This window comes from Tamandua tetradactyla, chromosome 13 (genome assembly GCF_023851605.1).
Source record: "Tamandua tetradactyla isolate mTamTet1 chromosome 13, mTamTet1.pri, whole genome shotgun sequence".
Classification (NCBI taxonomy): Eukaryota; Metazoa; Chordata; class Mammalia; order Pilosa; family Myrmecophagidae; genus Tamandua; species Tamandua tetradactyla.
In genome coordinates this window covers 21,539,819-21,567,368 of record NC_135339.1, presented here as the reverse complement: position 1 = coordinate 21,567,368, position 27,550 = coordinate 21,539,819, and the positions used below count along the sequence as shown (strand labels likewise).

The window sequence follows — 27,550 nt, the reverse complement described above, 5'->3', positions numbered from 1 at the left end:
GTTTCTTTGAATATTGGGGTGAAAGCAGTAGAAAATTGTACTCAAAATATATTAAACTGTCAACGTTGGACGTGTTTTGCTGCATCCTATAATGACTGTGCCCCCACCATGAAGAAACAGGTTAAGTTTTAGTTCTGCTTGGTGCCTTAAGGCCCAAATAATTCCATCCTTTGGGGGATTGTGGCTGCCCAGATATGCTGTAGGAGGCCCTCCCTATGGGACTGCCTCAGCTGATGTGCCTTCACCTCACCTTCCAGTCTCCCCCCTGCAGGCCAGCACTGGGCTTGCCTCTAGTTCTGGACTCTTGACGACTTGGTTGGGAGCAGAAAAGCCGAGGAAAGAGCAAGACAGAGGGGCCCCCTGGAGATGGGGCTCCAGCTGGGTGGGGCTGAACAGGCATTTGGAGGGAGTTGGGCTCTAGGGAGAGGGGCAGCTTGCTGTTTATATCCCCAAAAGTCCGATCTTGTAGATTACTGTGATGTCTTAAAAAAATGGGAAAGGGAGCTGCTGGAGCTGCTTAGGACCCTCACTGTGTAAGAGGCAGAGCAGTTTGCCAGCACCCCGGTGGCTCTCAAAGATGCCCAAATCCTGGAAGAGAGATTTCTTAATTATCCTGTTGCAGCTAAGCCTTCTGATCGCAGGCTTCCCAGCCTAGGAATTTGCAATCACTTTGACAGTAGCTAGGATAGTTCCCTCCTGCTGACTACCGAAAAAAATAAAAAAGAAGGATAAAAAATTTTGCTAAGCGAATGTAAGATATGAATGAGATTAGAGGGAGAATATTTAAATTACAGGAATCTAGTGCTTTCAAGCATACTCAAGCACTTTCCAAGCACCCATTTAGGGACGGCTGATTGATAAGAGAAGATGAATCATTCTTATCTCATCATTGGCCCCAGTCCCTGGCTCTCTGGAGGGCAACACTTGGTTAACCTAATTTAAATCTAATTGGAATGACTTAAAAGTAATAAAACAAGTGTGTGCTTGAATCTAATGAAGCCTAATTTATTTAATAGAACATTTCTTAAAGAATTTTATTTTAGAGCTGGAAGGGACTTTTGAAATCATCTCTTTATTTTACAAATAAAGAACCTGAGTCCAGAACAAAAGTGTTTTGCAGAGCTCCACACGTGGAGGGCACTTGCTCCTAGAACTTGGACTTTGCGCTCTGAGTCCCGTTAGAGGGCTTTTGCTTTGTTCTGTAGCTGATCCCAACGTTCCCACTTGTGGGAGACACAGACCTCAATCAAGTGCTGGGAAACGTGCGGGAGGAGCGGCTGTCATTTGGCTGAGGAAGACGTCCCCAGGAGAATATCGACAAGGCACCTGGTGGCCTCGCCTGGCCACGTCCTCTGACCCAGCTCTCTGAGCGCCCACCGCACCCCCTCCCTGGAAAGCGGTGAGAACTTGGAGTTAACAGGCACTCCGCTGGGTGCATCCCCTTGGGGGACCCTGGGATTTAGAAAATGCTTTAGGAATTCTGAAAGCCACAGACACATAGGGCTTTGATACGGGCCACCCAGGTGCCAGGAAGGCGAGAACAGGGCCCGTGGAGGGAGACGGCCCATGAGGAGGGAACCCTGGGTTCATGAGAGGATCTCCTGGGAGAAGTTTGGCCCAGGAGTGTTTTCTGTCTCAAGACCACGCTGTAGCACAGGGAGATCTTGAGCGCAAGTGTGACAGCTATTCTTTACCTCTCTGTGAGCATTTCCAGACCTGTGCTCCCTACCCCTCTCCCACCCTGGACCTGTAATAGTTCACACTTGTCGAGTGCTGGTTATGTGCCAGGCACTGAGGGCTTGGCCTCTTATGTGTTAACTCTGCGCATCCACATTTCACAGATGAAATTGAAGCTCTGAAAGCTTGAGCGACTTGCCCAAGGCCGCAGCGGAAGAGACTTTGTGGCAGGAGAGCAGGTGCCCAGCCGTGTGGCCTTCCTCCATTGAAGGAGCCCTTGAGGAGAGAAGAGGGGGAAGGAGAGAGCTGCTTCTTGGGGGTAACTCAGACCCCTAGGGGTCCCTGGTTGAGGCTCCAGGAAGGGACGGTGGCTCTGCCTGCCCAGACATCCAAGCTGACTCCTGGCCCCCTACACCTTGACTTCAAGAGCCTTGGTGCTCAGCTTTCAGAAATCTTAGGTGCTTTAGGGGAAAGGAAAAACTCAACCCAGATGCAAATAGCAAATTAAAACTGAGGCTTTGTGCATGTGGAGCCAGCCCTGAGCTTTCACCGCCTCTGGGCAACGCCCACGAAGAGACCTGGAAACAAAAGGCAGCTTTGCCTGCTTCCAGCCAGGGTCATCACTTCCATGTGTCTGCACCGGCAGTGGGATTAATTGCTGTTTCACCTGCATCTGTGAGTCTTGTTAACCTTGTTAAGTGGGTGGCATAGGAGTAAGTCCTGAGCAGCGAGCCCAGCACCAGCCGTGCTGCCGCCAGGCTCTCTCCCCTGGCCAGGCACGCAGGTGACCCAGGCCTGGCCGCAGAGGCGCCTTTGCTCCCTCACGGGCGTGTGTGTTTGGGGGTTTGGTCAGGAAGAGTTAGAGCAGAATGAAAACACAATGACATTTCTTTGGTTGAAAGAGGCAAGTTCATGGCCAAGTGTCAAGAAGGCAAGCATACCTCATTGCGTCAAACCCTACTGGGCTCTGTTAACTCCTCTGCTGAGCTCAGACATTCGGTGTCATAAGCTGGCCTCTACCTCTCCAGATTTCTTGCTCACTTAAGTAAAAATATAATAATTACATTTACTTATTACTTTATAGTTTACAAAATGCTTCCCTATTCCTCATTTCTTTGAATCTTTTCAGTAGCATTTTTTTTTTTTTGGAGGTGGGGGCTGGGGGTGGAGTGGTGCATGGGCCAGGAATTGAACCTGTGTCTCCCGCTTGGCAGGCAGGAATTCTACCACCAAACCACCTGTGAACCCCATAATCATTTTTAGAGATGAGGACATAGGCTCAGAGAGATAAAAGGACCTGCCCAGAGTCGCTGCAGCATACTGATTTATTGTTTAGAGGATTTGCTGCTTCTCCCTAGGGGAAGGCTATACTTTCCTGCCCCATTAGTGTGAAGCTTTGGTCAATGAAATGTGGGCATAAATGACATGTATCATTTCTGAGCCAGCTTGTGGGGTCGTCTGAGAGTGCACTTCCTACCACATTCACCCACTGTATTCCAGAAAAATCACCCCTTTGTTCTCACCTCCATACTTTGTCTCATCCCGCCCACTCTTCCTAGAGGTCTGTTGAAATCCTACTTGTCTTTCAAAGTTAAGCTTGGAATCCTCCTTGCACGAAACTTTCTCAGGCCCATAACGAGACCAAGTATGGACCGTGCATTGCGTGAGATACTGTTCTCAGCACTTTACCTGCTTTAACTCATTTACTCTTTGCCCTATGTTATAAATTCTATTATTGTTGCCAAATAAAGTGAAGAGAGAGAAAATAACTTGTCCAAGATTACATAGCTGGTAATTGGCAGGGTCAAGTCTCAGAGCCCCCACCCTCCTCCCCGCTGCTGATGGCTTCGCTTTCTGTTCTTTGTTGTTTCTACACGTCTCTTCTGTTCTCAAATGTAAAGCAGCTGCTTTATCTGACCAACCTGGTTTTCATGATCTGGGTTTGGGTATAAATTCTGTAACGTACTAGTGGTGTGACTTTGGGTTATTAATTTCTCTGAGCCTCAAGTTTCTTCTTGTGTTCCCCACAGACCTAGCAAGGCGTAGTAACTAATTACTGACTGACTAAATGAATGAGCTCTCTGAGCCTTGTTTAGCCATTTGAGCAGCGGGAACAGTAATGGTGCTTCCTTCGCAGGGTTGTTGTGGGGTTTAAATAACGCCTAACTAACTCAGGGCAGAGCGTGTGTTAAAATTCAGCGCACCTTAGCTCGTATTACTATTGTGAGCCATAGGAAAAGTACATGTGAAGTGTTATGGGTATATAGAGGGGAAAACCGTGCATCTCACTATAGGAATCAAGAAGAGCAAACTTCATGGCCAAAGCAATACTTGAGTGGACTTTGAAGGGTGTGTGGGATCCAGACACAGAGATGAGGTGAAGGGAAGGGCATTTTAGGCAAAGGGAACAGCATGCATAAAGACACAGAGACTTTAAGGCAGTGTCTTAAATCTTAAAAACCTTAATCTAATCTAATCTTAATCTAGGGTCAGATCTAAGGAAATAATCCTAAATATGGAAAATCTTTTCATGCATAAAAATGTTCATGCCATATTATTCATATAAGTAAGAGCATGGAAATAATCAATATACTCAACTACAAAGAAATAGTTAAATACATATATCCATTTGATAGATTATTATAAATCTACTATAATTAAATGTATGAAAATTATATAATAGAGGAAATTGTTTATGAGATAATGTTATGTGGAGAAAAACTACTATAAAATGTGTAATCAGTATGTTTACAGCAATAATACAAAAACAGATTTGAAAACCAAAGCTCATCCACAGAAAGCTCAGGAGAAATCCACTAAAATGTTAATGGGAGTGGCCTTGTAGGAAAGGGCTTTGGGTGGTTGCTTCAGGAGATTTAAGTTTTCTTCCTGGCCCTCACCCCAATTAAGATAGCAGAGTGAGAAGTCTGAGGGCTCCGTCCTCCCAAACCAGCAACAACCAGCAGAAAATTCTTTCTCGGAGCTCCAGAAAACATCTTAAGGATTGCAGTAATAGGGTGAGCACCAAATTGAGAAAAATGCTACTGAAAAGCAGCAGGAGGATCTCCTGGTGCCCTAGCTGGCCCCTTCCCCACCCCTCCTCACTGCCTCAGCCTGGAGCCAGCCTGTGCCCCCAGCATGGATCCCTGGTCCTGGTTCCAAAGGGAACAGAGTGACCCTCAGCGCTCATGCTGGGAGCATGTATGTTTGGCACAGTCTGTCTAGTGGTGGCCTGAGGACTTGCCAACCCAGAACGTACCCTATGTGTTTCAAAAGGCAATTCATTGAGCTGTCCTACAGAATGCTGAGGGAGAGCAGTCAGATGGTGTTGTCTGGGGCAGGGATTTCTGGCTGTAGCCATACGATGACGTGTCTGGGACCATGAGGGAAATGTTTCCTAGGGAAGAGTAGATGTTTGGGTCTTTGTAAATGGTGAAATTCCTAGGGCCATAGGTGCCGGCCCAAGACAAAGCACGTGTACAGGAAAGACCAGGGAGGCCCCTACATTTTGACTGGAGCTATTTTCTAAATTCACTGTATGGATAAGCCCTGAAGGAAAGCACTCATGCGGGTCAATCTGCAAACACTGAGAAAGGTGTTTTCTTTGTTTTTTTTTCTTCATTTTTTGCTGTTGTTACTGTTATTGTTAGCTCCTAGCATTCGAGGAAAGCTCTGTTGTCACACTAACTGGATACAGACTTAAGGATGCTGCAGATTCTAATTTTAGCAACGACACATTAAAATATTAAAATGTCTAGATTTCAACAAAATGCTACCAAATACACAGAGAAATAAGAAGTGATGTCTCAGGCAAAGGAGAAGATTAAAGCATTTGAACCATCAATGAGGAGGATGAGATCTAGGATATTCGTGACAAAACTTTTTAAAAATGATCCTAAAAATGCTTAAAGAGCTGAAGGAATACATGGACAAAGAATTAAAGGAAACCAAGAAAATGAGATATGAGTACAAAGAGGATATTGAGAAAGAGGAAAATTATAAAAGGAACCAGGCAGAGCTAAAGGCCAGTGACAGATATTAAAAATTCCTTAGAGGGGTGCAACATCAGATTAAAGATGGCAGGAGAAAGAATCTGTGAACTTGAAGATAAAGGCAATTGAAATCACTATTCTGAGGAGAGAAAATAGACTGAAGAAAAGGAAACAAAGCCTGAGGAACCTGTGGGACACCATCGAGTATGCCAATCTACACATCGCGGGAATCCCAGAAGGAGGAGAGAGAGAAAAGGGGCCAAGAGAATATTCAGGGAAATAATGGCTGAAGGCTTCCCATATTTAATGAAAGACATGTGTCTGTACATCCAAGATGTTCAACAAGCTCAAACAGAATAAGCCCAAATAGATCCAGGTCACAACACATCATAATCAAACTGTTGCATTCCAGAGAGAATTCTGAAAGCTGCGAAATAGAAGCAACATGTCACGTACTAGGGAGCCTCAACAAAATTAAATGCTGGTTTTGTCATTGGAAACCAACAGAGCAAGGAGATAGTGGGATGACATATTTAAAATGCTGAAAGCTAAAAATTGCCAACCAAGAATTTTTTTTTTTTTTTTTTTTTAAGCACTTGGTTTAGGTCCTTTATTACCGCAGCCCCAGGAAACAAACCCAGTCTCCTTCCACAGGCCGCAGGGTGGCTCCTCTCTCCTCCCTGCCTCCTCTCCCTGCCCCCCAGGAAGAGCTTGGATCAGAGATGGAAGAAATTAGAGGGATTCGAGTGCAGCACCTGCTGGCCTGCTGGCTTTAAAGGAGCAGACTTCCTTGTTTGGCATGAGCCACCGATCAGGACAGGCAGGCAGCAAGAATTCTTTAGCCAGCAAAACTCCCAATGTTTCCACCATGGTGGAGAGATTAAGACATTTCAAGATAAATGAAAGTATGAGGGAATTTGTCACCACTAGTCAGGCCACAAAAGAGATGTTAAAGAGAGTTCTCCAGGTTGAAAGGAAAGGATAATAGACAGCAGATCAAAGCTGCCTGGAGAAATCTCCAGTGAAAGTAATGTAATGGTATGGATAAATATAATTGCCAGTATTATTGCATTTTTAGTTCATGGCTCCACTTTTTGCTCCTACATGATCTAAAACACAAATGTATAAATGTAATGATAAATCAGTAGTTTTGGAGTCACAATGATAAACGTCATTTGTGACAAGAACTACATAAATGTTGGGGGATGGAGGGTTATAGGAACACAATTTGAAGTTAACTTGGTATCAAAGCAAACGACAGTGTTACAGATTTAGGATATTGAATTTAAGCTAATGGTGATACAAAGAAAACTCCGGAGAATCCGCCAACTCACCGAGACAGAAACTAGAGTACAGATTGTCAGGTGCAAGAGGAGGAATGGGGAGGGTTCTGTTTGGAGAGGTGGGTAAGTTTTAATAATAAAAGGTGGTGAGAATACCTCAATATTGTGAATGTGACTAATCCCATTGAATGGTATGCTTGGAAGTGGCTGAAATGCTAAAGTTTATGTTGTCTATAAGTCCCCACAATTTAAAAAAAAAAAAAAGGAAGACACAATGACAATTAAAGACAGTGCATGATCCTGGATGGAATCTAGGAATAGAGGAGAAAAGGGACCTAGGAAAAAATTGGAATATAGACTATAAGCTTCATATCAACGTGAAACTTCGTGAACTTGATATCTGTACTTAAGAGGGATACATAAGTGAATTTCCTTGTTCTTAGGGAATATACATGGCAGTGTTAAGTGTTCAAGGAGCACCATGTCCACAGCCTACATACAAGTGGTCATAAAATGGGAGACAGGCAGATAGATATGGCAAATGTGGCAAAATATTAAAATTGTTGGACCTGGATTTCTGGGTGGGAGATGTGTTGAAGTTCTCTGCATATGGGGTTTGTATTATTTTTGTAACTGTCCTGTAAGTTTGAAAGTATTTAAGAATAATAAGTTTAAAATAAAAATGCAAAAAAACTTTTTTCTTTCTTACATTGACCACTATTTTATTATTTTAGCTAACTTTTATTGAGTGCCCACTATGTGTGAGGCATTGCTCTACCATTTTACAAATATTATTTAATCCTTACAACTCTTATGAGGAAGGTTCTCTTGCTACCCTATTACAAATAAGGAAACTAAGACTTCTATATTTCTCTATACAATGAGCATATGCTATTTTTTAAAATGGGAAACACATGTTTAATATTTTATTATTAAAAGACAAGAGATTCAAGTTTTGCCTCCTCCCCTCTCCCCACCCCCATTTGGGCCAAAGTGTGAGTGGGTGTACCTTTTTTATTTTAACTTTTTATTTTGGACCGATTTTAGTCTCAAAAAATCGCACAAATAGTACAGAGATTATTTGGCAATAAGAAAGCATTGAAGAACTGAGACATGAAGCAACTTATTGAGCCTTGAAAACATTAATATGAAATGAAAGAAGCTAGATGCCAAAGGTCATATTCTGTGTGATTGCATTTATATGAAATGTCCAAATTAGACAAATCCATAGAAACAGAAGATAGATTAGTGGTTGCTTAGGACTGGAGGGAGGGGAGAAAGGAGGAGTGAAACTAATGAGTATAGGTTTTCATTTGGGGGTGAGAAAAACATTCTGATATTAAATAGTGGCAATGGCTCCACACCTCTGCAGATACTTTTATGCTCTGTGCCTCAGATTCATTATCTTTAGATTTGGAGTAATTAGTGACCTCTTTCACTGAGGTGTTGTGAGAATTAAGTGTGACTGTGCATGCAAGATGCTTAACATAGTTCCTGGCACGCAGTGTTCTATAAACAATTGCCGTTATTATTAATATTATTTATAGTAGGTGCTTCCCAGTTGTTTGAGGAGTAGGAAATAGTAGCTATAAAAGTCTAGGAGAGGGGGCAGGGACCTCAACTTTGGTAGGCCCCGACACGTAAGTTTATGTGCTGCTGTGTCATCAACCCAAGAACTGATTTTATTCTTGGTGGTATTACACCCAGCCAAAAAATTACATTTCCAGCCTTCCTTGTAACCAGGGGCAGCAGAAGTATTGGGTGAGACTTCCCTTTGGCAAGATGCCCTTTTACCCTTTCTTTCCATCACCTTCCTGCTGTCTGGAAGCTACAGCTAATGGCTGGAATTCCATCAGCCGTCTTGGACCAGGGAGCAACCTTAAGACTGGAAGCCACACCCTTAGCTTGGTGGAACAGACATACAGGAGCCTGTGTCCCTGATGTCCCTGAAATTGCTAGGCCAGCCCTCCCAGCTTGCCTTCCTCTGGACTTCTTGTGCATGAGAAAGGACCTCTATTTTGTTGAAATTCCTTTTCTGAGTTTTCTGCAATACAACGATATAAGCCCAGCACTACTGGAGGACAAATGAAACAGAACAGCTAACCTCAAAAAGCAAGAGCTTGCAGCTAAGAAGTAACCTGGGGTGTGACCTGGGGAGAGGGTGGCTGGGCCCCTGGGGGAGGTTTGGCCTGGGCACTTACTCATCGCCGACGTAGAGCTTGGGCCAGACCTCATTGACGTGGGTGTACTGGGGACTACCCTTCCAGAAGAGACGCTCCAGCTCAAAGGCTCCGGGGGTGCAGTAGTCCTCCGCCTCCCCCTCTTCCTCCTTCTTTGGCAGCAGCTTCTTGGCAGACGGGTAGGCGTTCTTGACGCTTGTCTTGGGATCTCCGGATGTCATTCTGGAGCCAAGGGATTTTCTTTGCTTTCTGCAGCTGGCCATGAGAGAGGGTCAGTCAGGATTGGGGTTAGCAGGGGACACAAAGGTAGAGAAGGGACTTTGCAAGAAGAAGTGGGAATAAGCCCAACTTAAAATTTGGCAAGTGTTTCCCTGGCCTGTTGTGCTTTCACTTTCTCTTCCCAGGCCACGTGGTGAATAAGGAAGGCCATGGTGGCAGTTAAGCTATGACCCAAATTTCCAACCTCCTTCACAGTGCTGGTGCAGGGGCCCCCCACTTAAGCCAGGATGGGTTTGCAGCCAACCCCAAATGGGCCTTGGGCAAAAGAAATCTTTACTGCTTCTTTGCCACCTTTCTTTTTTTTGTTTGTTATTAATTAACGGGAAAAAAAGAAATTAACCCAACATTTAGAAATCATACCATTCTACATATGCAATCAGTAATTCTTAACATCATCAGATAGATGCATGATCATCGTTTCTTAGTACATTTGCATCGGTTTAGAGGAACTAGCAACACAACAGAAAAAGATATAGAATGTTAATATAGAGAAAAGAAATAAAAGTAATAATAATAGTAAAAACAAAACAAAAAAACCCTATAGCTCAGATGCAGCTTCATTCAGTGTTTTAACATGATTACTTTACAATTAGGTATTATTGTGCTGTCCATTTTTGAGTTTTTGTATCTAGTCCTGTTGCACAGTCTGTATCCCTTCAGCTCCAATTACCCATTATCTTACCCTGTTTCTAATCCTGCTGGACTCTGTTACCAATGACATATTCCAAGTTTATTCTCGAATGTCCGTTCACATCAGTGGGACCATACAGTATTTGTCCTTTAGTTTTTGGCTAGACTCACTCAGCATAATGTTCTCTAGGTCCATCCATGTTATTACATGCTTCATAAGTTTATCCTGTCTTAAAGCTGCATAATATTCCATCGTATGTATATACCACAGTTTGTTTAGCCACTCGTCTGTTGATGGACATTTTGGCTGTTTCCATCTCTTTGCAATTGTAAATAACGCTGCTATAAACATTGGTGTGCAAATGTCCGTTTGTGTCTTTGCCCTTAAGTCCTTTGAGTAGATACCTAGCAATGGTATTGCTGGGTCGTATGGCAATTCTATATTCAGCTTTTTGAGGAACCGCCAAACTGCCTTCCACAGTGGTTGCACCCTTTGACATTCCCACCAACAGTGGATAAGTGTGCCTCTTTCTCCGCATCCTCTCCAGCACTTGTCATTTTCTGTTTTGTTGCTAATGGCCATTCTGGTGGGTGTGAGATGATACCTCATTGTGGTTTTGATTTGCATTTCTCTAATGGCCAGGGACATTGAGCATGTCTTCATGTGCCTTTTGGCCATTTGTATTTCCTCTTCTGGTAGGTGTCTGTTCAAGTCTTTTTCCCATTTTGTAATTGGGTTGGCTGTCTTTTTGTTGTTGAGTTGAACAATCTCATTATAAATTCTGGATACTAGACCTTTATCTGATATTATCTCCCATTGTGTAGGCTGTCTTTCTACTTTCTTGATGAAGTTCTTTGATGCACAAAAGTGTTTAATTTTGAGGAGTTCCCATTTATTTATTTCCTTCTTCAGTGCTCTTGCTTTAGGTTTAAGGTCCATAAAACCGCCTCCAATTGTAAGTTTCATAAGATATCTCCCTACATTTTCCTCTAACTGTTTTATGGTCTTAGACCCAATGTTTAGATCTTTGATCCATTTTGAGTTAACTTTTGTATAAGGTGTGAGATATGGGTCTTCTTTCATTCTTTTGCATATGGATATCCAGTTCTCTAGGCACCATTTATTGAAGAGACTGTTGTGTCCCAGGTGAGTTGGCTTGACTGCCTTATCAAAGATCAAATGTCCATAGATGAGACGGTCTATATCTGAGCACTCTGTTCGATTCCATTGGTCGATATATCTATCTTTATGCCAATACCATGCTGTTTTGACTACTGTGGCTTCATAATATGCCTTAAAGTCAGGCAGCGCGAGACCTCCAGCTTCGTTTTTTTCCCTCAAGATGTTTTTAGCAATTTGGGGCACCCTGCCCTTCCAGATAAATTTGCTTATTGGTTTTTCTATTTCTGAAAAATGAGTTGTCGGGATTTTGATTGGTATTGCTTTGAATCTGTAGATCAATTTAGGTAGGATTGACATCTTAATTATATTTAGTCTTCCAATCCATGAACACGGTATGCCCTTCCATCTATTTAGGTCTTCTGTGATTTCTTTTAGCAGTTTTTTGTAGTTTTCTTTATATAGGTTTTTTGTCTCTTTAGTTAAATTTATTCCTAGGTATTTTATTCTTTTGGTTGCAATTGTAAATGGGATTCGTTTCTTGATTTCCCCCTCAGCTTGTTCATTGCTAGTGTATAGAAATGCTACAGATTTTTGAATGTTGATCTTGTAACCTGCTACTTTGCTGTACTCATTTATTAGCTCTAGTAGTTTTGTTGTGGATTTTTCCGGGTTTTCGACGTATAGTATCATATCGTCTGCAAACAGTGATAGTTTTACTTCTTCCTTTCCTATTTTGATGACTTGTATTTCTTTTTTTTGTCTAATTGCTCTGGCTAGAACCTCCAACACAATGTTGAATAATAGTGGTGATAGTGGACATCCTTGTCTTGTTCCTGATCTTAGGGGGAAAGTTTTCAATTTTTCCCCATTGAGGATGATATTAGCTGTGGGTTTTTCATATATTCCCTCTATCATTTTAAGGAAGTTCCCTTGTATTCCTATCCTTTGAAGTGTTTTCAACAGGAAAGGATGTTGAATCTTGTCAAATGCCTTCTCTGCATCAATTGATATGATCATGTGATTTTTCTGCTTTGATTTGTTGATGTGGTGTATTACATTAATTGATTTTCTTATGTTGAACCATCCTTGCATACCTGGGATGAATCCTACTTGGTCATGATGTATAATTCTTTTAATGTGTTGTTGGATACGATTTGCTAGAATTTTATTGAGGATTTTTGCATCTATATTCATTAGAGAGATTGGTCTGTAGTTTTCTTTTTTTGTAATATCTTTGCATGGTTTTGGTATGAGGGTGATGTTGGCTTCATAGAATGAATTCGGTAGTTTTCCCTCCACTTCGATTTTTTTGAAGAGTTTGAGGAGAGTTGGTACTAATTCTTTCTGGAATGTTTGATAGAATTCACATGTGAAGCCGTCTGGTCCTGGACTTTTCTTTTTAGGGAGCTTTTGAATGACTAATTCAATTTCTTTACTTGTGAGGTCATCTATTTCTTCTTGAGTCAAAGTTGGTTGTTCATGTCTTTCCAGGAACCCGTCCATTTCCTCTAAATTGTTGTATTTATTAGCGTAAAGTTGTTCATACTATCCTGTTATTACCGCCTTTATTTCTGTGAGGTCAGTTGTTATGTCTCCTCTTCCATTTCTGATCTTATTTATTTGCATCCTCTCTCTTCTTCTTTTTGTCAATCTTGCTAAGGGCCCATCAATCTTATTGATTTTCTCATAGAACCAACTTCTGGTCTTATTGATTTTCTCTATCATTTTCATGTTTTCAATTTCATTTATTTCTGCTCTAATCTTTGTTATTTCTTTCCTTTTGCTTGCTTTGGGATTAGTTTGCTGTTCTTTCTCCAGTTCTTCCAAGTGGACAGTTAATTCCTGCATTTTTGCCTTTTCTTCTTTTCTGATATAGGCATTTAGGGCAATAAATTTCCCTCTTAGCACTGCCTTTGCTGCGTCCCATAAGTTTTGATATGTTGTGCTTTCATTTTCATTCGCCTCGAGGTATTTACTAATTTCTCTTGCAATTTCTTCTTTGACCCACTTGTTGTTTAAGAGTGTGTTGTTGAGTCTCCACGTATTTGTAAATTTTCTGGCACTCCGCCTATTATTGATTTCCAACTTCATTCCTTTATGATCCGAGAAAGTGTTGTGTATGATTTCAATCTTTTTAAATTTGTTAAGACTTTCTTTATGACCCAGCGTATGGTCTATCTTTGAGAATGATCCATGAGCACTTGAGAAAAAGGTGTATCCTGCTGTTGTGGGATGTAATGTCCTATAAATGTCTGTTAAGTCTAGCTCATTTATAGTAATATTCAGATTCTCTATTTCTTTATTGATCCTCTGTCTAGATGTTCTGTCCATTGATGAGAGTGGTGAATTGAAGTCTCCAACTATTATGGTAGATGTGTCTATTTCCCTTTTCAGTGATTGCAGTGTATTCCTCACGTATTTTGGGGCATTCTGATTCGGTGCGTAAATATTTATGATTGTTATGTCTTCTTGTTTAATTGTTCCTTTTATTAGTAGATAGTGTCCTTCTTTGCCTCTTTTAACTGTTTTACATTTGAAGTCTAATTTGTTGGATATTAGTATAGCCACTCCTGCTCTTTTCTTGTTGTTATTTGCCTGGAGTATCTTTTCCCAACCTTTCACTTTCAACCTATGTTTATCTTTGGGTCTAAGATGTGTTTCCTGTAGACAGCATATAGAAGGATCCTGTTTTTTAATCCATTCTGCCAGTCTATGCCTTTTGATTGGGGAATTCAGTCCATTAACATTTAGTGTTATTACTGTTTGAGTAATACTTTCCTCTACCATTTTGCCTTTTGTATTATATATATATCATGTCTGATTCTCCTTCTTTCTACACTCTTCTCCATACCTCTCTCTTCTGTCTTTTCGTATCTGACTCTAGTGCTCCCTTTAGTATTTCTTGCAGAGCTGGTCTCTTGGTCACAAATTCTCTCAGTGACTTTTTGTCTGAGAATGTTTTAATTTCTCCCTCATTTTTGAAGGACAATTTTGCTGGATATAGGAGTCTTGGTTGGCAGTTTTTCTCTTTTAGTAATTTAAATATATCATTCCACTGTCTTCTAGCTTCCATGGTTTCTGCTGAGAAATCTACACATAGTCTTATTGGGTTTCCCATGTATGTGATGGATTGTTTTTCTCTTGCTGCTTTCAAGATCCTCTCTTTCTCTTTGACCTCTGACATTCTAACTAGTAAGTGTCTTGGAGAATGCCTATTTGGGTCTAATCTCTTCGGGGTGTGCTGCACTTCTTGGATCTGTAATTTTAGGTCTTTCATAAGAGTTGGGAAATTTTCAGTGATAATTTCTTCCATTAGTTTTTCTCCTCCTTTTCCCTTCTCTTCTCCTTCTGGGACACCCACAACACGTATATTTGTGCGGTTCATATTGTCCTTGAGTTCCCTGATACCCTGTTCAAATTTTTCCATTCTTTTCCCGATAGTTTCTGTTTCTTTTTGGAATTCAGATGTTCCATCCTCCAAATCACTAATTCTATCTTCCGTCTCTTTAAATCTGTCATTGTAGGTATCCATTGTTTTTTCCATCTTTTCTACTTTATCCTTCACTTCCATAAGTTCTGTGATTTGTTTTTTCAGTTTTTCTATTTCTTCTTTTTGTTCAGCCCATGTCCTCTTCATGTCCTCCCTCAATTTATCGATTTCGTTTTTGAAGAGGTTTTCCATTTCTGTTCGTATATTCAGCATTAGTTGTCTCAGCTCCTGTATCTCATTTGAACTATTGGTTTGTTCCTTTGACTGGGCCATATTTTCAATTTTCTGAGCGTGATCCGTTATCTTCTGCTGGCGTCTGCGCATTTAGTTAGATTTCCCTGGGTGTTGGACCCTATAGGTTGAAAGATTTTTCTGTGAAATCTCTGGGTTCTGTTTTTCTTATCCTGCCCAGTAGGTGGCGCTCGTGGCACACGTTTGTCTGCGGGTTCCACCAGTAAAAGGTGCTGTGGGTCCTTTAACTTTGGAAAACTCTCGCCGTGGGGGAGGTTCGCCAGCCGAAGCGGCTTGGAAGAGTGCCAGCCGGCCTGGGGGTCCGAACGCGGGTGGGTCGCTAGCCGCTGCAGCCCAGGAAAGCACCCGACCGAATTTCCTAGTTGGCCCGGGGCGCCAAGCGTGGCGGGAGGGCGCCAGCCGCCGTAGCCCTGGAGAGTGCACCGTTCCCAGCTGGACCGGGGAGTCACGTGTTTGGAAGGGACCCCCCCAGTCACCGTTCTCCGCAGTCTGGGGATTTCCGACCCAACTCTCTGAGTTGGTCTGGGGGGCCTCGCTTGGTGGGGTCGCCAGCCGCCGTGGCCCGAGGGGACCGCCTGCCCAATTCTGCCAGCTGGCCTGGGAAGGAGGAAGGGAGGGACTCCGGCCGCTTGCCGTCCCGCCCGGGAAAGCCCGCGCCCCTCGGCGATCTCACCGGAGCTGGTTCTCCCAGACAGTCAACCGTTCCAGGATGGGGTACGCCATCCCTTTGATCTCCGTCGTGGCTCCGGGAGCTGCTCTGTATCGTCTCCACTCCCCCAGTAGCTGTTCTGGGGGAGGAAAGGTGAGGGTGGCAAGGCTGTCGAGGACGGTGGCGGAGGAGCTGGTGAAGGCGGAAGAGGGCACCGTGGTGGTTGGAGAGCCGCCGAGCAGGAGGAGAAAGGGAAGGATAAGATGGCGGATGGAGCGCCGCCGGAGCAGAAGGGGAAAGAGAAGGGCAAGATGGCAGCGGGAGCACCGCCGGCGGAGAAGGGGGAAGAGGAGGGCTGGCTGGCTGGTGGCGCTCCGCCGGCGGAGAAAGAGGGAGAGGAGGGCTGGCTGGCTGGCGGCGGGAGCGCCGCCAGCGGAGAAAGAGTGCCACCTTTCTTTTAGACCTAACCCCCTTTTTGGCACCTACTTTTCCCTTTATCTCTCTGGAACCTACTAGTTTAGGATTTCCAACCTGAATAGGAAGGTAGGTCCAGAAGGGACCTGGCCTTCCAGGCCTGTGCCACTCTGAATATCTGCAGGGGTTCAGAAGAGTTGTTCCAGGCCAGAAAGCCGTGTGTGCAGACTGAGGCGTGGACTCAGAGAGCTTGTCAGGCTCTGCAGGCAGAACACGGGTGAAGGGTTTCCAGTGTCTGCATGGAACTGGATTCACCATGGATTTATGGGGCAGCATTTGCTCCCCGAGTCAAGCGATTGAAACCTGTACAGCCAGACAGCCTGGCCAGAGAATTGGTACTCACCATGGTCTGAGACTGGGGGAGGAGAAGAGGGTGGGGGGCTGAGCAACACGGAGGTGAGTGACAGGGCAGGAGTGTTATTTGTTTCACAGACCCCCACGTTTGTGGGTCTTTGAGCCGGGCGCTGTTGGAGGGCTTTACAATGATTAACTTCTTTCATCTTCATAGCAACCCTGTGAGGTCACTGCTTTTATCTCCATTTTACAGATGAGAAAAGTTGAACACTGAGGGTGTTCGCAACACATGGCCTTAGTCTTCTGAGAAAAAACACCCGCTGAGCGGGTGAGGGAAGAGGGGTACCATGTGGGTAGGGGTAGGCTCTGGGAACGGGCTGGTTGCTTTGGAGACCACCAGGGTCATTTCAGCAGGACTCAGACTACAATTGGACGAGGCTCCTATTCATCGAAAATGGGACGATTGGAGCATTAGCAAGAATAACTGCAGTGGCTTGAAACACATCAGGCATCAAAATTGTAATGAGACTTCAAAATACACCATGACTGCTCACTGTTAGAGAAGGTGAACCAACACATTATTTTGAAGATTGATAAACAAAAGGACGAGAATCTAGCATATATTGTCCCTTTCTCGTATCACCCGTACTACTGGGTAGACTAGGGAAAGTTTCTCTATTACAGAAGTATTCCAGATACCAAGTAAAGTAGGAGGGCACCACTCGTTTACAACACCAAGTGAATTAAAAGGTCTAGGCACGGAGCATCAGTGGCTGACAACATGAGAACTCGTCAGCATGACATGGCTGTGGAGGAAGGACACACCACCAACACCAGAGCAGCCTTGGCAAAGAAAAACCTGACTCTTACCAGAATCTTCAAGAGCCTCGATCTAACATCCAATTTACAGGAAAGTCGGAGGACAGCGGAACATGTTAAATTAAACCACAGGGCCTCATCTTTTAGAAATCCGTACTGAAATATTTGCAGATGAAATGATATCATGTCTGGAATTTGCTTCAAAAATAATATAGCTGGACACAAATACAATAAATACAGTTGGGAGGGGGTCCAGTTGGAGATACAAATGAGACAGGACTGGCCAGCAGGGGACTGTTTTTGGGGTTGGATGATGGTTGCGAGGTAGTTACTGTTTGTCTTCGTGTGTGTGAAATTTTCCGTAAGTATTTGAAAAGAGAAGGAAAGGGCTGAAACCAGTGTATTAGGGAATTGATTCTCCCCAGCCCACAGTGGATGAATTAAAGGATAACTAGCAGCGTGCATCTGTAGGTATCGTGGGGCACCAGGATTTGTGACTTTTCTCTTGCAAATCTGCCTCCCTGGGGAGGGGATCTGGGATCTGGGGTCCTGGGCAGCAGAGGTGACCCTCTCTGGAGTCTCTTGGAGAGTGGTCTGAAGACCATCACCGCCATCATCTGGTCACTTGTTAAAGACACAGGTTCCTGGGCTGCACACAGGCCCTCGTGGATGGCTCCGGCGGTGGGGCCAAGCAGTCTGTATTTTAATAGCTCCCGGATGAGTCTGATGCCCACTAACATCTGATAATAAAGGCCCCACAGTGTGGCTAAAGGGTCGGCAAACTGTTGGCAGTCAAGAAAAGGGTAGGGAAGGTGTGCAGTCAGTTGCCTTCCATCTTCTCATTGAAACAGGAAGTAAGATCTGTAGCCTGGAAGAGGGGTGCAGGGCTTGGAGGAGTAAGGAACTGGCGGATCTTGCTCTGGGAACCCCTTGAGGAGGAGACCTCTGTGCGGTTTATCTCTGTGGCCTCAGCATCTGGCACGCAAGCAGGTTGGTTGCTCAGGAAATGTTTGTTGAATGAAGGAGTGGCTTCGGGAATGAATAGAGTGAGTGAATGAATGACTTAGGGAGTGATGGAAGGAGGTGAATGAATTATAAAAGACTGTGAGACCTGTGCTGGGACACAATAATTGCTGATGAGGCCGGATTGAGATTGGCGTCTGTGGAGGAGGGGAGGGTGAGAGGTGTGGGATACGAGATGAACGGAACCCCCCGAGCTCGATTCTGCCTGTCCCTCTCCAGTGAGGAAGGGAAGAGTTGTTAAATGGGATGGCCAGGAGCTTCCGGTGAAGGAGCCAGCCCAGACCCTCTGTCTCCCAAGCTTATAGTGATAGGGCTCCTCACCTCAGGACTTAATTTTGAGAGGTCTGAAGCTCAGTCCACTGTGGCAGCAACTCTTGTTTTGGAGTGAGAGGAGCTGGGCGCCATACATCGGGTGGTTTAGGCCATTTTGAACGCTACCTGCCACTAAAAGGGGCCTGGGAAGAGGCCCTTTTTTGGAGACACTGGTGTAAATTCCATTCTGAAACCCCTGTCTGCCTCCTTTGATCACCAAAGCTGACCTCACCCTTGGTGAGGCCGTTTCTCCTTCATTATACTGAAGGGGGAACTGTCCCCATTCCCTTCTCCGTGCTGAAAGCCTCGGCTGGATTTCCAGACAGAAGAGGAAGTGGTGTGGGCCACCCCGAGCAGCTTGGCATGCAGAGGCAGCTCTGGGATCCATTATCCTCCAGCGTGCAGATTTGATGAGGGAAGAGAACCAAGCTCAGAGCTATCCAGAAACCACAGACTGTAATCTTTCCAAATCCTGAAGGCAGCTTGTGTGCATCTCTCTCTGCGTGGCTCCCAAATCTCTGATTCTCAGAGAGGCCATGGGGAGCGTCTGTTTCCCAGATCACAGCCAAAATGGAAGAGGAAGATAAATCTGTTCTGCTTGGTTTCCATAGATTCGATCATGGAATCTATGGAAACCCAGAGATTAACTGCCAAGGTCTCGATGACACACACAGTATCAATCACAGGTTAAATATCGTAATGAGAGCTGGGCGTATTGTCAAAAGAGGCCTCCAGGTTCCTGTTACAGCTTTATATTTGAAGATTTAGTCCCAGGAAGCTAAATGCTGATGCTGACAGCTACTTGGACAGGCAGAGCACCAGCCCATCACCTTCTCAAAGCAAGGCAGGCTCAGCTCCTTCACAGAGGGGCCAGGCTGGTTGTATAGAGTTGGGAAGAGGATTGAGATTTGGGGGGAAAAAAAACAGCAAAAACCCAGAAACCTGATCATTGGCCTCAGGCAGGAGGTGTTTGGGAGTTGTGGGGACTGTGGCACATCAACTAAACAAATGGCCCTTCTAAACAGAGCAGCAGCTTACCATCCCATGTGCAAATGCCAGCCCCATTTATTAGATTTTCTGATAGTTTTTATGAGAAATTACTGAATTTTAAATGTAGCAACTGTAGCCAACGCCATCCTTGCCCTGCCCTATTTCTTGGCTCACCTGCAGCACAAGTGGACAGTCCTTCCTACCCGTAGCCCCGTTTCCCTGCTTGGGGTTATTTTCTGGTCTCGGCATTGGGCTGCCCGGAAGTGAGGGGCGTCAGGACCCCAGGAGGGAGGGGGTTGGTGGATTAATGCTCCCAGCTTCCTCAGCCCGGGGTGGGAGACTTTTGAGTTAACTCCTCGTAGTCTCTCAGAGGTTCCCCAGTGGGCTCGAGTCCCCGGTGCCCACAATGGTAACCTGCTTCCTTCCTCCTCTGTCTGCCTCCCTCCATGTCTCCTCAACGTCCCTACCTCACACTGGGCCTCCCGGATCACCTCAGATGAACAGCTCACACCCACACAATGCTCTCACCTCAGATGAACAGCTCACACCCGCACCCTGCTCTCACCTCAGATGAACAGCTCACACCCACACCGTGGTCTCAGGTCTGCTCCGGAGGGGCCCATACTAAGCTACGATTATTTTTTTTTTTCTTTTGCCTGGACAGGCACCAGGAATCAAACCCGGGTCTCCAGCAGGGCCGGTGAAAACTCCGCCTGCTGAGCCACTTTGGCCAACTCAGCTACAGCCAATTTTAAAGCATTTAAAGCTGGTAGCAGAGTAATGAAAGCCAAGTGGGAGCTTGACCACTCGGCCTCTCAGGGGCCTACGGGCTGGCGTGCCACTTCCCTGTGGGAACCAGTGGCCTTGCCTTTGAAGAGCTATTTCAAAGAGTAATCGCCACAGGGACCCCTCGTGAATTCCAATCCTATTTCAGAATTTTTCCTGGTACAGCTTGTGTTTGGGTAAAGGTTTCTTTTGCTAGATGAGAAAAGACCTCGCTCTGAATTCAAAACGGTGTAACCTAGACAGCATATGTGTATATATATTTTTTGCTTTAAACTTTTTATTTTTAAATCGTTTCAAACCTACAGGATGACTGCAAAAATAATACAAATCCTATGCAGAGAACTCCAACATAACCAGTCCCCTAGCCCCCAGATGCCCAGATCCACCAATATTAACATTTTACTACATTTGCTGTATCATTCCATCTATCCGTTCATCTATCAATTCATCTGTCTCTATCAATCAATTGATCATCTGTCTGTCTATCTACTTCCATCCTCTGTCTACATACTTTTTAGACATTTGAGAGTAGGTCGTATACCTCATGACACATAATGCTAACATGAACAGCGTTTTGTTTTTTTTTAACATTTGTTCCCCCGATTATTTATTTTTATTCCATATGTTCTACTCGTCTGTTGATAAGGTAGATAAAAGGAGCATCAGACACAAGGTTTTCACAATCACACAGTCACATTGGGAAAGCTATATCATTATTCAATCATCTTCAACAAACATGGCTACTGGAATACAGCTCTACATTTTCAGGCAGTTCCCTCCAGTCTCTCCACTACATCTTGACTAACAAGGTGATATCTACTTAATGTGTAAGAATAACCTCCAGGATAACCTCTTGACTCTGTTTGGAATCTCTCAGCCATTGACACTTTGTCTTATTTCACTCTTCCCCCTTTTGGTCGAGAAGGTTTTCTCAATCCCTTGATGCTGAGTCCCAGCTCATTCTAGGATTTCTGTCCCACGTTGCCAGGAAGGTCCACACCCCTGGGAGTCATGTCCCACGTACACTGAGGAAGGGTGGTGAGTTTGCTTGTTGTTTTGGCTGGAGAGAGAGGCCACATTTGAGCAACAAAAGAGGTTCTCTTGGGGGTGACTCTTAGGTCCAATTTTAAGTAGACTTGACCTATCCTTTCTGGGGTTAAGTTTCATCCGAACAAACCCCAAGACTGGGGGCTCAGCCTATAGCTTTGGTTGTCCACACTGCTTGTGGGAATATCAAGAATTCAACTTGGGGAAGTTGAATTTTCCCCCTGAACAGCATATTTTGAAGTTATGTATATAAAAACCCAAACCTTTATATAGCTTTTTTTTAACTAGAAAAAAAATGCATCAAAATGTCAAAACTGTGGGCGAGTGGTAGGACTGAAGGAAATTTTTTTTTTATTTCTATTTTGAGATTCTCTTACTAAATAATCATATTTTGTAATAAAAAAAGAAAGTCTATGTCTTTTAACTGTGCTGGTCAGACAAAACAGTCTGGTTAGAAAGCTGTTTGTGAATTCTAACTCGCAGTTGTTGCTCCTCCTGGCGCTGTCCACGGCACTCTCCTGTCTCAGGGAGGCACAGGCTCCAGCCCGCAGCCCTCCCTGCTCTCAGGGCCCCAGCGGTCTCCTAGGACCCTCTGATCTACAGTCTCAGCCTCCCCAAGCTAAAATGGGACAGTAATTAGAGGAATAAAGATGCTTTTTAAAACCAACCAACAACAACAACAAAAAATCCTGAGTTCTTGCTTTCTAAGGTGGAGGACGGGAGAGGACGCATGATTCATTTCAGCAGGAAAATGGGATCTCTACGTGAACCTGTTAGCCATGCCTAGAAGTGTGTGCGCATGAGGCAGGGTTATCATTTTCAGACCCACAGTCTTGTGTAATAAAAAAACACTCTTTTTTGGCCATGGTGGCTCCGCAGGCAGAGTTCTCGCCTGCCATGCCAGAGACCCGGGTTCGGTTCCCCGTGCCTGCCCATGTGAAATCAACAACAACAACAAAACACCCTGTGAGGATCATTTTGATGGGGAAAAGGTTAGTCCTGAAGCATAGTACGGAAAGTGGTGGAGCTGAGCAGAGAACTGAAGTGTTCCATACAGTAAAGCAGGGAGAGTTTTGAGTTTCCTTCAGTGTCCCCAGTAGGGGGGTGAGGAGGGTCTGCCGTGGAGGAAGGGAAAGGGGGCTGAGGGAGAGGTAAGAGGCAGCCAGGTTAGGAGTTTGCAGGGGAGAAACAGCCACTGGACTCCTGAGAACAGGGATTTCCAATGTTCCCATTAAGCTTTGTCATCCCTTTCATCGTCACCCTAAACCTTCAATGAAGCTGTTACCCAACAGCCTGGATTTGCGGTTGTTTTGAAAAATCAAAGGGCAGGAGGCTTGTACCGGTAGAGAGAAGAGGCCACAGGTTTATGAAAACACACTTCACTAAAATATTGACACTGGTTCTATGGTTATTCTGGGGTGATGAGACTATAGGGGGCTTTGTTTTCCTTTCAAAGTAACCATGTTTTCTGACTTCTCCGTGGGATGATCGTGCATTTCGTGAGTGTACTGAGAGGGAAAAAACTGCAAGTTATTTTATAGAACTGCTCTGTACGTTGGCACATCCAACCTAGCCTGTGGGCTGAGGACAAGGGCTCACCAGGTGCCCACACTGGGTGCCCGTCCACGAAGCGTGAGCCCCCTGGCAGCAGGTCTGTTCCTCCTCGAGGCACCTGATGGCCACAGCCAGGCCTCGGTTGTGTCCTAAGGTCATCGTAGTCTCTCAGGGCTTCCCGGGAAAGCAGAGGGAACCCAAATATACCATTTTATTATGGAAGAGAAAACCAAATAGGTGCAGGGCCTTGGAACGGGCCAGTGTAAGTGCGGGGCTCTGAAATATCAAGGTAAATCCTCCTCTCAGAAATTTCCTTCCCCTCCTCCTGGAGACAGACCCCAGGGACGAGGGCAGCCCCCCTCACCCCCCCACCCTGGCTGAGTGAGGGCCGGGGGCTGGGTCCTAGGCCAGGCCAGGACAAGGGGAGGCATGGACAGGGTTGGGCGGGGCCCGGCTAGAGCTCTGCCTTCTGGAAGTTTTTTAGAGCAATGTGTAATCTAACCTTTGAAAAACAAAACAAAACAAAAACTGCTCCATTCCCTCTAGAAGGAATTCTCTCTGCGTCCCTCCGTGTATCTGTTGCATATATACATTCCTAAAGCCTTTGGGAGTGGGGCAGGTTAGTCTGTGCTTAATGTGTGCGCACATTTCTTCCATGACGCCACCCAAACTGGGCTTGGAATGTGCGGAGAGAAGGGGGAGAGGGAAATGTTATTGTGGTTGGGTAAACTACTCTATTAGGAGAGGAGTATCTACGGCGGGCCGCGTAGGGGGCGAGTTTGGCAGCAGCGAACGTATATAAATATACATATTCTTAATTTACTGTGAGTCCGTGCTTGTCTTTATGCATCTTAAATCTATAAGAATGATCTCAACTAGGAAATAAAAGCTGTGGGTTTTGTTTTTTTTTTCAAATTAAAACTTGGACATGAACACCAGGAATTTTTTTGTTGCCTGTAATTTAATTCTTAATGTATCAGGCATAATTCACGTTTAACAGCTTTTTTGAATTTTCTTTTGGATTCTGGGTACTTGGCAAGGATGTTAACAGGAGGCAATTACGTGAATTAATATAAAATCTTTTTATTAAAAAAAACAGAAAAGCCTTCATTTAAAGGGGTAATTCAATATTCCTGCTCTGATGGTGTTGATGTCATTGACTTGTTTGATTAACTCTTCACGTCGTTTCAGAGCGCTTCAGGGTGGCAATTTATGAAATTCGAATTGATTTCCCCAGTCTGGGTTTGAGGCAGAGACGGGCCTCCCCAAAACTGCGGCCCCCGCGCAGTCTCCATCTGAGCCGGGGGTGGGGGGGAGCTGAGGCGCCCCTGCCCCCTGGGGCCGGGCCTGGGGAGGGCATGGGGAGGGGACCGGGAACCGTGCTGCGTGACCGGGCCTTGGCCTCCTCCGAACATGTGTGCCTGCGTCACGGGCAGCTCAGGGGAATTAGGAATACTGCCTTTTGGCCCACATCTTTTGAGTCTCATTTCCAACCGCACATCACTCAGAATACAAGGCTTCCTTGTGCAGGGAAAGGCTATGAGGGGGGCAGGGAGATGGTTCAGACTGGGGGGGTGTGGCCCCGCCCCGGGTACCCTCCCCACCCTCCATTTCCCTCATGGGGTGGGGTGGGGGGGCGCTGAGGCCTTTGCCTCAGGAAGCTCCCACAAAAGCTCGCTGAGAAATCAAAGCCCTGGTCAGGCTGTCAGAACAAACCTAGACAGGGAAGCCGTGCCCCCACTTCACAGATGAGAAAACCGAGGCTTTGAGGTGTGACGCCGAGCTCCTAAGGGGTGCAGCAGGGACTCGCCCCAGGCAGCCCAGCCTCGCAACCACTGCCAGCAGATGCTTGCTTTATTCTTGGCCACAAGGTATAAGTCCCGAGGGCCAGGCCTGGGCCCTCCAATTTTGTATGCCCCTCCCTGAGGCAGAGTCCCCTGTGCAGAGTGGTACAAAGTTCGGAAAGAACTCCCATGGCCTTGCGGGGCTCACATGCCTATGTTTCAGTTTCTTCATCTGTAAAATAAGGATAATACCCACCTCACTGGTCATTGGATTAAACTAAGGCCCCAGGCACATCAGCAGGGGCTCAGCAGGGAAGGGGCTGGGGAGGCAGTGGGCAGGGTGGCCAGGGAATCCCCAGCTGTGTGCCAGGGAAGGTTCTGAGCCCAGGACAGCAGGAGTGGCGAGGGCTGCCTGGCCAGCAGGGGGTCTGTGTTGGGAAGCTGGGCAGCTGGGGTGGGCGCGAGTGAGTCTGGACATTCTCCCGTGGATGGTGGCTCATGTGTTCCTGTATGTGGAGCAGGCGAGGCTTCTGCGGGAAGGAGAAAGGACTCTCTCCGGCTAGTAAAGTCGTGCCAGGCTGCGATGAGACTTCCCCCACTATTTGCAACACTACTACTACTACTACTACTAAAAGCTCTGAACACAATGCCAGGCACACAGCACCAGGAAACGTTTCGGTTTGGTATTTCACAGGGTCGTAGGGCGCTAGGGAAGGCTCCTTGGACCGGGGAGGGCAGGGTTGGCCCTTCCCCAGGTGGACTCAGCTGGGCCTGGCAGGGCTACCAGAAAGCACCAGCCGACAGGCCTTCCGCCCCCCCTGCCCCTCAGCCACTGCGGGGTTCACAACAGCCACGGCAATTCCACCCTCAGGCAGAAAGAACCCGAATCCCCCTCCATCCCAGGTGTCCACCCAGGACGGAAATGTCCCGAGGGAGGGCTCCCTGCTTATCAAATGGTGGAGGACCCATTGCCTCTGCTGTCCACTCAGCAGGGATCTGCTTTTGCCCCTAAAGAGCCTGCAGGGGCGGCTGTCCTCAGGCCCAGCACCCACACTCACACCCCACTCCCCAGACCCCAGGCCCCAGGCCCTTCCTTTGTAAAGGACTCAGCTCAGAAGCTCTTTGAGTGTTATCTGCAAATGTCAGAGTTCTTGGGATTTTTTAGTGGAAGCAAAGTGATTTTCTCAGGAGAACAAGGAGGGGCCACAAGGAAAGGTCAGGGCAACAGAAAAGTGCCGAGTGCCAGGGACTGTCAGATACGGTGACCTCAGGGAGGGACACCTCTCGGGACACCCTCCTCTGACTCTTTCCCTTCACACTTAGGGACTTTTGACCTTGGAAACTTTTCAGCTTCCTGAGCAGTCAGAGCCCCCCAACTCCCCACAGCCTTGGGGTTCCAGGCCCAAGAGGGACCGTTGGGGACCCAGGACATAGGGCACCTCGTCTTAGAGAAAGCCGTGGTCTGAGATGCAGGCTGCCCTCCCTCCTTCCTCCCTACACGCGGCCCCATCTGGGTCAGCGGCCCTGCCCTCTGGGGCCCAGCCTCTCGTCTCCACCGGGCAGAGTCACCCCGACCCTGTCCTCTCCCCAGGACTGGAAGAGGACTGGAAAAACTTCAAACGCGGTCAGTGTCCACATGATGCTTGAAGTGCCCAGGACACAGGAAGAATTCTCATCCCTGGGGCTTTGAAGTGCGTATCTGTAATTTGTGCTGCGCTGCACCTAATCTGAGCCACTCGGCCGCCTCCTTCCATCCCCAACCCCCACGCCAAGGAGGTTGTTCTCCCTCTACCGGCTACATGGACAAATTTTGACCCTCACTGGGCTATGATATATGATACAATGCATCCAGTGCCTCAGGAGGGCCCTGTGAGCTTTAACCCAGCCTATTACCCTTTAGAAATGGTCGTTGAGCTGGAAGCTCAGATTTAGAGGAAGGAAAGTGGAGAAAATTCCATGGAGTCTCAAGAGAAAGGACACCAAGAAGCCTTTCACACTAAAAGGCTATCAGCTGCTCCCTGCAGCTCCAGAGACAGAGTGGAAAAGAGACTGCTAACCCCACGCCCTGGCCCCAAAAGAGCCTTTGACCCCAGGCAGTGCCGCTGCCCCACTGAAGGGCCTTACCTGGGCCTCTAGGGCCTGGCCGGGCCGGGAGGTGCTGGTTGTGGGGCGTGTGGTGGCCACACACCCCGCCACGCGGACTGGCATCCAAGAGCCTATTTTTAGGGTCAGATCTGCTGACGCTGACCTTACGTGCTGCCCAGTCTGAGAGGAGACCCGCGGCGTCTGCTTGAAAAATGACTTGCCAGTGTGACCTGAAACCCTTGACTTAGGGGGGCCTGTACCTGGAGCCCAAATGCTTGCCCCTGGCCCAACCTCCGAGGCAGAACTTGTGGCCTCCAGGGCGGGGCCAGGAAGGGGAATTTCCCAGCTTTGTTTTCTCGGGATGGACGAGGCCAGGTGTCTGCGGGGCTGGCCTGGGCTTGGTTTGGGACAGCTGAAACAGGGAGGTTTGCCTGCTGGGGCAGAGCCCGTGGGAGCGACGGGGCGGCCCAGCAAAGGGGAGAAGTCTTCATTCCACTGTTTTCTGAGAGTTTGAGGATCCATCTCTGGGGGGTTGGATGGAATGGATGCTGCATCACAGGGCAATAAATGAAACCCTCAGAAGGACTCTCTAGTCCTAAGCTTGAGGCTAAGTTTTTATTATGCCACTTCCTGTGAGACCTCCAGCACGTTAACCAGCCCTTCTGGGCTTCCGTAGGGATAACAATCATAATACCATCTCTTATGTTGTTATGAAGATTAGATGAGATAAATTACAGTTCCTGGTGCATTGCAAACATTTAGAAAAGGCTAGATGGTATTAGTATGCCAAAAATATTCCCCCTTCAATAGTCATTCCCAGGTATCTC

General features: G+C 46.1%; 1 protein-coding gene across 4 annotated transcripts in view; it reads right to left on the bottom strand.

Annotated features, from left to right (window-relative positions):
- The window catches only part of DUSP29 (dual specificity phosphatase 29), a 52,331-nt gene extending 25,318 nt beyond the window's left edge, over nucleotides 1–27,013 (bottom strand). For 2 of the 4 annotated variants that reach the window (XM_077124852.1, XM_077124853.1), the window contains exon 1: nucleotides 9,154–9,456. In XM_077124852.1, coding sequence (XP_076980967.1) covers nucleotides 9,154–9,395 — 242 coding nt within the window. In that variant the 5' untranslated portion in view covers nucleotides 9,396–9,456. Of the gene's footprint in view, nucleotides 1–9,153; nucleotides 9,457–26,762 lie in introns of those variants that run through there. The other 2 variants (XM_077124854.1, XM_077124855.1) reach the window with 2 other exon arrangements.
- Nucleotides 27,014–27,550: the final 537 nt, after the last annotated feature.